The sequence below is a fragment of the Heptranchias perlo genome, chromosome 3 (assembly GCF_035084215.1).
Source record: "Heptranchias perlo isolate sHepPer1 chromosome 3, sHepPer1.hap1, whole genome shotgun sequence".
NCBI classification, from domain to species: domain Eukaryota; kingdom Metazoa; phylum Chordata; class Chondrichthyes; order Hexanchiformes; family Hexanchidae; genus Heptranchias; species Heptranchias perlo.
This window is the reverse complement of record NC_090327.1, coordinates 38,102,497-38,114,960: the sequence shown is the minus strand read 5'-3', so window position 1 is coordinate 38,114,960 and position 12,464 is coordinate 38,102,497. Positions and strand designations below refer to the sequence as shown.

The window sequence follows — 12,464 nt, the reverse complement described above, 5'->3', positions numbered from 1 at the left end:
TTGGGGGCGTCTGAAAGGTTAGAGTAGCAGCTTTTTGGAGCGGGACCGCATCCCGGCTCCAACATGCTCACTTCCAGGTTTAACTCAGGCGCGTTAGAATGCGCGCGCCCAACAGAAACCCGGAAGTCCTGTCCCCACTTAAGCCAGCTGGCTGATATTTAAAGGGCCAATTCTGGTACTTTTTGTGGATTCTGCAACTGAAACGGATGTAACTACTCCTGAATGTGTCTCCCGTCTGTGGCTTCTGAAACATGCCATTGAAACGGAGGTCAGTTGCAGCCGAAGTTGCTTTGGCCCTTTAAACCAGTGATTGACACACCTCAATAAAAGGTGAGGTATTGCAGCTGGGCACTCAGTTCTCTCAGATAAACATTTGGCTGGGAGTTCTTTGTGTTTAGATTGAGATTTCTTTGTTGAGACTACAAATTCTCGTGTGCGGACAAATTTACGGGGCTAGGGCGGGAAAGTGGAGTTGAGGTAGAAGATCAACCATGATCTTATTGAATGGTGGAGCAGGCTCGAGGGGCCGTATGGCCCACTCCTCCTATTTCTTATGTTCTTATCTACATTTTGGATCCCCTCAAACTGACACGATCAGGATGGGGGACGTATTGGATCTATTCCACAGTACATCTGAGGAGGAGGAAAATGAAGATGGGGAACCCATTGCCAGAGCAGCCCCGCACATTGCTGCCTGTGATGCCAGGGATACTCTCACCTCTAACAGGTTCTCATAATGAGATATGCAAATTGAAGAGATAGAGAGTAAGATGAAGTAGAAAAAGGGGAGTATTACAGACGTCAGGTTGATAATACAAGTGAGAACCAGGCTGAATATAGAAAGTACAGAGGAGAAATGAAAAAGGAAATAAGAGGGGCAAAGAGGGAGTATGAGAAAGACTGGCTGCTAACATAAAAGGGAATCCAAAATTCTTCTATAGGTATATAAATAGTAAACAGGTAGTAAGAGGAGGGTTGGGGTCGATTAGGGACCAAAAAGGAGATCTACGCATGGAGGCAGAGGGCATGGCTGAGGTACTAAATGAGTACTTTGCACCTGTCTTTACCAAGGAAGAAGATGCTGCCAAAGTCACTGTAAAAGAGGAGGTAGTTGAGATACTGGATAGGCTAGAAATTGATAAAGAGGTGGTACTGGAAAGGTTGGCTGTACTTAAAGTAGGTAAGTCACCCGGTCCAGATGGGATGCATCCTAGGTTGTTGAGGGAAGTAAGGGTGGAAATTGCAGAGGTGCTGGCCATAATCTTCCAAACATCCTTAGATACGGGGGTAGTGCCAGAGAACTGGAGAATTGCAAATGTTACACACTTGTTCAAAAAAAGTTCTAAGGAAAAACCCGGCAACTACAGGCCAGTCAGTTTAACCTTGTTTGCGGGGAAGCTTTTAGAAACGATAATCAGGGACAAAATTAATAGTCACTTGGACAAGTGTAGATTAATAAAGGAAAACTAGCACGGATTTGTTAAAAGGCAAATCGTGTTTAACTAACTTGATTGAGTTTTTTGATGAGGCAACAGAGAGGGTTGATGAGGGCGATGTGGTCGATGTTGTGTATGTGGACTTTCAAAAGGCGTTTGATAAAGTGCCACATGATAGACTTGTCAGCAAAATTGAAGGCCATGGAATAAAAGGGGCAGTGGCAGCATGGATCCGAAATTGGCTAAGTGACAGGAAACAGAGAGTAGTGGTGAACGGTTGTTTTTTGGACTGGTGGGAGATATATAGTGGTGTTCCCCAGGGGTCGGTACTAGGACCACTACTTTTCTTGATATATATTAATGACTTGGACTTGGGTGTACAGGGCACAATTTCAAAATTTGCAGATGACACAAAACTTGGAAGTGGAGTAAACAGTGAGGAGGATATTAATAGACGTCAAGAGGACATAGACAGGCTGGTGGAACGGGCAGATGAAATTTATCGCAGAGAAGTGCGAAGTGAAAGACTTTGGTAGAAAGAACGAGGAGAGGCAATATAAATTAAATGGTATAATTCTAAAAGGGGTGCAGAAACAGAGAGGCCTGGGGGTATATGTACATAAATCTTTGTAGGTAGCAGGACAGGTTGAGAAAGCGGTTAAAAAAGCATATGGGATCCTGGACTATAAATAGAGGCATAGGGTACAAAAGCAAGGAAGCTATGTTGAACCTTTGTAAAACACTGGTACGACCACATCTGGAGTATTGTGGGCACCGCACTTTAGGAAGGATGTGAAGGCCTTAGAGAGGATGCAGAAAAGATTTACTAGAATGGTTCCAGGGATGAGGGACTTCAGTTATGTGGATAGACTGGAGAAGTTGGGGTTGTTCGTCTTAGAGCAGAGAAGGTTGAGAGGAGATTTGATAGAAATGTTCAAAATCATGAAGGGTTTAGATAAACTAAATAAAGAGAAACTGTTCCCATTGGTGGAAGGGTCGAGAACAAGAGGACACAGATTTAAGGTGATTGTCAATAGAACTAAAGGCGACAAAAGGAAAAACTTTTTTACGCAGCGAGTAGTTACGATCTGGAATGTGCCGACTGAAAGGGTGATGGAAGCAGATTCACTCGTGGCTTTCAAAAAGGAATTGGATAAATAATTGAAGGGAAAAAATTTGCAGGGCTACAGGGAAAGAGCGGGGGAATGGGACTAACTGGATTACTCTTACAAAGCCGGCACGGGCTCGATGGGACAAATGGCCTCCTTCTGTGCTGTAACCATTCTATGATTCTGTGAAATACTCAGGCCGCCTGGAACAACCACCACCACCAACCTCCCTCGCTCATTTTACACAAAACAGTCTTCAACCACGCATACACCCATTGTAAACGCGACCAATGGGTGGCATCATGTCTTGGTCTTCATGATGAAATGCATGAAAGGGCGAATTCACAAAAGGGACTCAATAATGGCCAAGATGTGGCAGTAGTGGTGAAAATGATTAAATCTAATGTACCATAACAAAAAAAATACATAAATGAACAACATGGCATCTTGTGACACACCCTTGTGCATATCCTTGATGAACTACAATTGCTTAATCTTTCTCTTTCTACTGCTTCTACGTGGTGCGTCCCCTGTGGCTTCAGCAGAGGTAGTGGCAGGTTGCTCAGATCCCTGCCTTGACTGCTGAGATGCTCTCGGCCTACGACCTTTGGGTTTTGAAGCCCATGAGGGCCCCGCCAAAGACAGCTCCACCTGCACCTGTACAGAGGCAAACTCGGCTATCGGGAGAGGAGGCAGCATTGTGGGTACTGGTTGAGGAGGGGACGACGGGTGAGACGTGGGAGCATTTTGACTGGAGTCCCCACTTCCATGTCCCCTTTCACAGTCATCCCTCTCTCAGGTCAGTGCAACATCACTCCTACTACAGTACTGGCCAGCAGGTCGGTGTGCAGATGTGCCACCTTGTAAGGCCACGGCTAACGTATCTGACTGCCTGTTTAAGGCAGCAGACACGTTAGCATCCAGAGTCTGCACGGCCGTTGTCATGGCCTTCAGGGACTCATTTGAGAGCCATGCCTGATGCTCAATGGAGGCTACCAATCACTCCATCGCAGACATTCTCGCACTTACCTGCACCACCAATCCACTAGCGATGGAGTTGGACTCCTCTATCCTGTCCACTATTGTGGAGCGTGTGCATGGACCTTTTTCCATTATCTCGCAAAGTTGCTGCTGCACCTCAATCAATGGCCCTCGGGGTTCAGCATCTATGCTCAGCTGAGCACAGCTTGGAGAGGAGTGCGCCCCCTGACACGGACCCTACACAAGTGCCACTGCCACCATTGTCTGCTCGTGCACACTTGTGCGTGGTGAATCACCAGGTGACAACCCAACTAATTGTATAACAGGACCCACCAAAGTGCAAGTATCTGTGCTGGTGTATGGCTGTATGTCCTGTGACGGTGCACTCTCAGAAGGAATGAGGTCCTCTGAGGAATCGCTTTCTCCCATTTCTGCTGATTCCTTGTGAAGATGTAAAGGCCCTGGAGGACAACAGAAAGCAATATTAATGATTCATCGCAAAAGTGACAATCTTTCCAATAACCATACTGAGGTCTGGCACAGTTACATCATTGATAAAATCAATTCATCATGTGTGTGAAAGATGTTAAAGTTCTGTCACCTGCCATCTGTGGGTTGCCAGTCTCTCCATCTCCGATGGATAGGCATGCGATGGTCCAAGTTTCATGGCCTCCTCCTCCACATCTGTCACCTCCACTATGTGATGGGTCACCTCCAGTTCTGCTCCTCTCCCTTGCGTTTTGCACTCCCTTCTCCTACAAGGGGAGAAAGAACAGATCTGTGAGTGACTGAAGGTGACATATTCACCCTATGAATGCATTGCTTTGGGTGAGGCTGACCATGAAAGAGATGCATCAGGAGATGACTATCAGACAGATACATCATATTACATCAGGATTGGAGTGAGTGGCAGTGGTGGGTGAATAAATGGGCAGTTGCGGAAGTGCGCAGAAATTGAAGGATGGTTACTGCTGCTGACACTTAAATGGGTGTGAGGAGTTTTGTGATGGGGTAGGTTTTCCAACACAGAATTATGGGGAATGGGGGGGTGTTGAACAACACAGGATGTAGGTGAATCAGCAACTGTACTCACTTTTCTTGATCTGGTTACATTATTAAAATGCTTCCTGCACTGGGCACCATGCTCCTGCTGCTCACGTCTTCTAGGAACATAGGAACAGGAGTAGGCCATTCAGCCCCTCGTGCCTGCTCCGCCATTTGATAAGATCATGGCTGATCTGTGATCTAACTCCATATACCTGCCTTTGGCCCATATCCCTTAATACCCTTGGTTGCCAAAAAGCTATCTAACTCAGATTTAAATTTAGCAATTGAGCTAGTATCAATTGCCGTTTGCGGAAGAGAGTTCCAAACTTCTACCACCCTTTGTGTGTAGAAATGTTTTCTAATCTCGCTCCTGAAAGGTCTGGCTCTAATTTTTAGACTGTGCCCCCTACTCCTAAAATCCCCAACCAGCGGAAATAGTTTCTCTCTATCCACCCTATCTGTTCCTCTTAATATCTTATAAACTTCGATCAGATCACCCCTTAACCTTCGAAACTCCAGAGAATACAACCCCAATTTGTGTAATCTCTCCTCGTAACTTAACCCTTGAAGTCCGGATATCATTCTAGTAAACCTACACTGCACTCCCTCCAAGGCCAATATGTCCTTCCGAAGGTGCGGTGCCCAGAACTGCTCACAGTACTCCAGGTGCCGTCTAACCAGGGTTCTGCCATCTCCAGCCAAGCATTTTTGTTACAGAGCCAGGTTTCTTCCTGCCATCCATTGGAAACATTACCTCCCTCCTGGCTCTCACCGCAGCCAGCAATACATCCAGAGAGGCATCATTAAATCTAGGGCAGCCTTTGCTTTCCTGGACTCCATTTCTCCTTCAAAATCCATTTTTGGACTGGCCCTTTAAATCGTGGGCTTTAAATCAAGTCATTTGGGTGTGCAGTAGGCCCACTGCGCAGCTTGGAGACACGAAACCTGGAAGCTAAGATAATTGACTGCAATCAAGATACGATCGCAGATTTAAACACGCTCACTTTGTCTCCAGGTTCCCTACACACAAATCCACCCATCCGCTGACTTCCTGCTGCATGCTAAAATCATGGCCAAGGTGTCTGGACTGAGGCTAAAGTGGGTTCTGTTCTAATACACTTACACCAGTAGAGCAGACCTCCAGGGATTTCCGGGCCTTTCCATCTATCTGTCCCCTAATGCTGAAAACCTGTTGGATAACCTACTGCTAGTTGCAAGCATTTCTAGGGACCCTGATAACTGTTGTATATTTCATCTCTCTCTCTCACCGCAGGTTGGTGGGAATGACACAAGAGCACGGGAAGATCGAGCCGGCCTCGGGGAAGCTGGATTTTGAGAAGTTCCCACTTGGAAGCTTCATCTCACTCATTCCTTATCATGTAAGTGTCTTGGTTTGGTAATGTGCAAACTCGCGTTACAGCGAGAAAATGGCTGCTCTCGAAACAGGAAAGAGAGAGCACCTCGGATTTGCTGATCAAAATGATACCGTTGCACAGAGGGTACAGTTGGAAGCAAGTGTGTCTGTAAACTGTACTGGGAAACCAGAAGGAAAGCCATAGCAACCCAATGTCTGTTCCAGTGATGTTGGTTCCAGTGCTGACTGTTAGCTCTGCCCCTTGAATGGAGCTCTGGTAATGGCTCATTGGGCAATGCTGCAACCAGTGTGGAACTGGGCCGGATGGGGAGGCACAGTCCCACACTCAATCTCTGAGTTAGCTGATCCCAGCTGGGGTGGCAGTGTGGTTGGCCGCAGCGTCTCTGAGCACAGGAGGGGAAAATCGGATACAGTTCCCACTCCTATGTGTGTGTGTGAGAGCGCGCGTGTGTGTGTGTGAAAGTGCGTGTGTGTGTTTGCGTGTATGTCTGTGTATGTATGTGTCTGAGAGTGTATGTATGTGAACTTTGAGTCAAGACATTACGCACCGGGTAAAAGGGAACGATTCACTCCATCTGGTACTGTATGGCCTGTGTGTGTCTCAGTGTCAGCTCCTGCACATATACAGTACACAGCAGATAAAAGGGAATGATTCTCCCCTGTCTGGTACTGTATGGCTCGTGCATGTCTTAGTGTGAGCACCTGCACAGGTACAACCCTAAATCTCCTCAGTTGAACTTCTGAAGCAGCCCGGACCTATCTTCCCCCCCCCACCCCCACCCCCAACCCCCAACATAATGTTTCTCCCCTCCCACAGTTTTATCACCTTCGGTCCTGAAGGTGCTGACTTGTCCCAGGGGTATGGGTCCCATGGGCACCAGTCGCCCCCCAATATCTCACACAAGTTATCATTCAGAGATGTTCCCCACCCAATTTCCACTCACTCTCTCACACACACACTCACAAACACATATGCGTGCGCACAGACACATACATGCTCATGCACACACATGCATACATGCACATATACACTCACACATTTTCATACACATGCACACATGGATTCCTCACCTTCACATACACAGACATATGTACAAATACACACATTTGCACATACTCCTCAACTTCACATGCACACACATACATATACACACTTGCTCACGTACACACATGCTTGGGTATGCACAGAAACTCACACTCACACATACACATCCATACACACACATACACGCTTGGGTATACACAGAAACAAACACACACACACACACCTTCTAGCAGGTATCACAGAATGGGACTTGGCTGTGATACCCTTCATAGTCAGCTTACTGACACTCATTGCATAGGTTCACCTACCTAACGGATGAGGTAGCGGCTGGTACTGGTGGGACTGTCTCCTAGGAAGATACAACACCTTCAGGAGAGGGAAGAACAAAATTGGAAAGGAAGGGGATAAAAGAAGAGGGCAAGGGTTTCGAGTGACATGAAGCTGTGCTCCCTGTGGGCTCCTCACTGCCCTCTCTGGTACTGACTGATGTACAGACGTACTTAGCGTCTTGTAAATTCCCCTTAATTAAAGACCCTGCCTTACACATCAGAGGGAGCAAATTACAGGTTTATTTTAGTCTGCCTTCTGCCATTAGATGATGCAAAAAATGTTATTTTGAACTTATGATTGAAATGTACAGGACACTGTCGAATTGGCTATCTGCCAGCCGTGCAGTTAGTATGAGGTGTCAGTTAGTATTTTGGTTCACAGCTGCTGGCTCAGTGGGTAACTGCAGTACCGAGGGAGCCTTGGTCAGACCCCATCTGGAGTACTGCGTTCGGTTTTGGGCACCGCACCTCAGGAAGGATATAGTGGCCTTGGAAGGGGTGCAACGCAGATTCACCAGAACGATATCTGGGCTAAAAGGGTTCAATTCTGAGGACAGGTTGCATAAACGTGGCTTGTTTTCCCTCGCGTTTAGAAGATTGAAGAGTGATCTGATCGAGGTGTTTAAAATTATAAAGGGATTCAATAGGGTAGATAGAGAGAAACTATTTCCTTTGGTGGGAATCCAGAACAAGGAGACACAATCTTAAAATTAGAGCCAGATCATTTAGGATTGAAATCAGGAAGCACTTTTTCACACAAAGGGCAGTAGAAATCTGGAACTCTCTCCCCCAAAAGGCTATAGATGCTGGGTCAAATGACATTTTTAAGATTGAGATCAATAGAATTTTATTAGTTAAGGGTATCGAGGGATATGGTTGAAAGTCGGGTAAATGAGGGACAGATCTGCCATGATCGAATTGAATGGCAGAACAGGCTCGAGGGGCTGAATGGCCTACTCCTGTTCCTATGCAACTATAGTACTTGACCAAACAGACTGAGAAGGTCCTGGATTCAACTCCTTGTCTCAGCTCGGAGGTAACGTGGGAGGCACTGTGCACCCCCAGGTTTAAGGAGGAGGGCGGCCGGAGTTCCTGCTCCTGATCACTATTGGGCACACTCTGCTGGTAAGCAAACCTGTGTAGACAGGATAGGGCTCAGCAGTGAGGTACGCTATGGTAGAATAGCCTGGCGACACTCACTGTCCAGGCTCACGTATGCCGAATGGCTACCAGGGGGGATCCAGTGGAACCGTACCCCAGGGAGAGTCAGCGAGTTCAAGAGATCATTGGAGGGGAGGGGGGGTTGGAAATAAGGAAAAAAAACAACAGTTGAAGAGAATAGGACAAGCGACAGAGACATACCAGGGAGTGGTGATTAGATTTAAAAGCCGTTGGATTGTAGGAGGAAGGGAATGTTGTATTGAAAAATATGCTGGAAATCTGAAATTAAAACAGGAAGTGCACCATTAATTGTCTGACAGAGAGCAGTGTTGCGTAATGGACTCTTTCCCAGAGCTTCATTCCTGGTGATTGGGTCCCCATCAAAGGGGTAAATCTGTTGTTTCGTAGCTCAGCGTTGCTCAAGTAGAGCATTAACCACCTCTCCGCCCCACCCTCCGCCTGCCTAGTCGGATTAAGGGGCGGTAGGAGATTTGCTACTTGGTTGGAGTGCTTCTTTGTGAATGTCTGATATGTTCTGAGGGAATTTTGGAGTAATCTCACATCTCTCTCTATCTCTATCTCCCTCTCTATTCCTCTCACCCCCTCTCTCCCTCCTCTTTTTCTCTCTTTCCCTCTCTCTCTGTCTGTCTCTCTCCCCTCTCCCTCTCTATCTCTATCTCCCTCTCTCTCTACACTGTCTTTCCCTCTCCCTCCCTTTGTTTCTCTTTCTCCCCACCATCTCCCTCTCTCCCTTTCTTTATCTCTCTCTCCCTCTGTCTCTCCCTCTGCCTCTCCTATTCTGTTCTCCTCTCTCTCACCTTCTCTGTCTCTCTCTCCTCCCTCTCCCCCTCTCCTCTCTCCCTCCGTCTGTCCCTCTCTCCTCGCTCTCCCTCTCTATATCTCGCTTTTTATCTCTTTCTTAACTCCCTCTGTCTCTCTTTTGCTCCCCCTTCTCCCTCTCTTTCCCTCCCTCATTATCTCCCTCTCTCTTGCCCTCTTCCTCCATCTCTCTCACTCCCCTTCCCCTCTCTTCCTCTCCCTCTTTATATCTCTCCCTTTCTCTCCCCCTCTCCCTCTCCCTCCCTCTATCTGTCTCTCCCCTCTCCTTCAAATATCTCTCTGTCTCCCTTTCTTGTTATCTCTCTGTCTCTCTTTCCCCCTCCCTCTCTCTCCCCTCCCCCTCCCTCTCTCTCTTCTCCGTAGGCCTGTGCCACTGCAGCAATGCATCCGGTCTACTACGTGCACTCAGAAGGGAGGATTGTAGCTGAATGGAGACCAACACGAGGCTGGTAGAACAAGCAGACCAAGCAAGGACGTCCTACTCTCTCTCTCTCTCTCTCTCTCTCCCCCTCTTGTACTGAAGGAGCAATCAGGGACACCTGGGTTGCGCTTCTTGCCCAAATGCCCAGTGTGATCCTGGACAGTGAGGGTCAGCAGCCCTATTCTATCGTGGGTGGCATCACAGCTGAATCCCATCCTGTTCTCACATGCTCTGGACCTTTCAGCTGGATTACTGAAGTAATTCAGTGTTGGCTGTCCTGCATCCTCTGGGTAACTTTCCCTCTAGAATCATAGAATTTTACAGCGCAAATGGAGGCCAATTGGCCCATTGCGTCTGTGCCAACTCTCTAAAAGAGCTGTCTTCTCAGACCCATTCCCCTGCCCTTTCCCCATATTCTTTAAATGTTTTCTTTTTCAAATATTTATCCACTTCTCTTTTAAAAGCGATTATGGATTCTGCTCCCACCACTGTTTCTGGCCGGGCATTCCATGTCCCAACAACACTGTATAAAGAAATTCTCCTAACCTCTCTGTTCTTTTGGTGTTGATCATAAATTTATTCCTGACTCATCGACCAGTGGAAATGATTTTCCCCAATTTACCTCATCAAAATCTATCATAATTTTGAACACCTCCGTCAGATCTCCTCTTAATCTTTTTTGTTTTAAGGAGTCCCAGTTTCTCTAGCCCCTTGTTACAATTTTCTCCCTTAATTCTGCACGTTGATGGACATTAGGTCATGAGATTGCAAGCCCACTGGGAACGACGGATTTCAGACTCACTCCCAATTATCTTAAGCATCAAGTGAAAGAGATAGTTAAAATCTAAGCAGAAAATCAACAACATAAGATGCAGGGACAGAGTCTCCAACAGATGGAGTAACAGTGTCCGGGAGTCCCTGCCTACTCGACGTGCAGCCCCAATGTCCATGGATGGTAAATGTAGAATGCTTGGGAAGAACAGGTGACTTTGGACCTATGGCTCCCAAAGCCCTCCACCACTGGAGATTTTCCTCGTGTCGTATCTGGGTCTGTTGTAGACTAATTGATGGAGATTGATTGCTATGATTAGTCATCAACTCCATTATCATTGTATCATGCAATTACCAGGATGGTAGAAGAAGAATTCGATGGATCATGGTCTTTGTTCATCTAGCAATAACTATGTTCCTACGGTTCTTTGTATTTTAACTCACATGAACTCCATCGTCATCGCTGAGAAAGTGTTTGCGAAACCTCTTCAAAAAGATACTGCCCTAAATGAGCAACAACAGTGCCCAGTGGGGAAGTGAGCTATACAGACCAGGAAAGTCCCAGGTTCAATCCCCGGTCTTTGCTGAATCACCTGATCACGGACAGGTTGGATGTTTCGGCCAGTCCAGTGGGCCTCCCCGCCCCCTATGTTCGGGAGAGGAAAAATCAGCCAGGGTTCCTGCTCCTGGTTACTATCTGGTAACGCCTGTTTGAAATTTGGAAGTCGTGTGAAGATTGGATCGGGCTTGGCTGCGATGCCCTCCACAGTCGGAGAGCCTGTTGACACTCATGAAAAATAGCCTCTTGGGTGAGGTACTGGAGGGCAGCTGATGCCCAGGGAACAGAACTCCTTCAGGAAACGGGGAAGGGAAACTGAGAGAACACAAAAGGATTGCGCCTGCTTGACCTGCGTTCAAATGATTAGTGACATCCATCGTATGTCAGAAACATAGTGATTGATTGCTCTGATCTGCTGCACTGCGGTGACCTGTAGTTCTGAGGCCTTGCTGAACAGGTGCAACAGGGGGCAATCGGGACGGTCACTGCCAGCCGGAATGAGGGCCTGATTCTGTCACTAATCGATCGCATGGACACATGTTAAAAAGAAAATTAATCAGAAAGTAATTCTAATTAAAAAGAAATCGCAAACATTTGGATTAAACCTTATTGGGTTTTTTTGCTTGTTATGAGTTGCTGAGGTGAACGATGTCAGTGCTAAGGTGGGGAACCACTTTTGCTCATTTCCTTTCAGTCCCAGATCAGGTAGGGTAAGGTAGTGGTTATGTTACCGGACTAGTAATCCAGAGATGTCAGTTCTGAATCTCACCATGAGTTCAGTTAAAGTAAAAAGCTGGTATCAGTAAAAGTGACCGTGAAGCTGTCGGATTGTCGTTAAAAATCTAACTGGTTCGCTAATGTCCTTTAGGGAAGGAAACTTGCAGTCCTTACCTGGTCTCACCTATATGGTACTCCAGTCCCTCACTAATGTGGTTGACTCTTAACTGCCCTCAGGCCGAGCAAGTCACTCAGTTGTATCAGCAACTAGGGGACAGGCCACAAATGCCGGCCTTGCCTGTGATGCCCACATCCTGAGAATGAATTTTCTAGAAAATTCAGCACTGGTTAGATATAATCTTTGATTTGAAACACAGCATGGGCTGATTCTCTTCTGCACTGCACCCTGAGCACGTTTAACTCTTGGTCAGAGACTCATTGTGCTTGGTCAACCCCCCCTTTGCACTTCATCCATACTTCCAGGGTCTCATCCTACCTTATCCATAGCTTTTCTGTTGATATCTCTCTCTCTAGGTTCATCCACTTCCTTCACTGTCACTTCTTACAGTCTCCAGTCCTCTCACAGGTCACTGGCTGAATCACTACATCTTCACAACCTGCTCCATGCCCTTCAATCTTGTTTCTTTCAATTCCTCAAAGATACAGGTTTTCA

At 46.8% G+C, this 12,464-nt stretch overlaps 1 protein-coding gene across 3 annotated transcripts in view; it reads left to right on the top strand.

Moving 5' to 3' along the window:
* zgc:162816 (uncharacterized protein LOC571260 homolog) overlaps nt 1-11,678 on the top strand; it is a 58,302-nt gene extending 46,624 nt beyond the window's left edge. For all 3 annotated transcript variants that reach the window (XM_067978945.1, XM_067978939.1, XM_067978932.1), the window contains exons 7-8: nt 5,847-5,952; nt 9,687-11,678. In XM_067978945.1, coding sequence (XP_067835046.1) covers nt 5,847-5,952; nt 9,687-9,776 — 196 coding nt within the window. In that variant the 3' untranslated portion in view covers nt 9,777-11,678. The remainder of the gene's footprint in view (nt 1-5,846; nt 5,953-9,686) is intronic.
* The last annotated feature ends 786 nt before the right edge of the window (nt 11,679-12,464 follow it).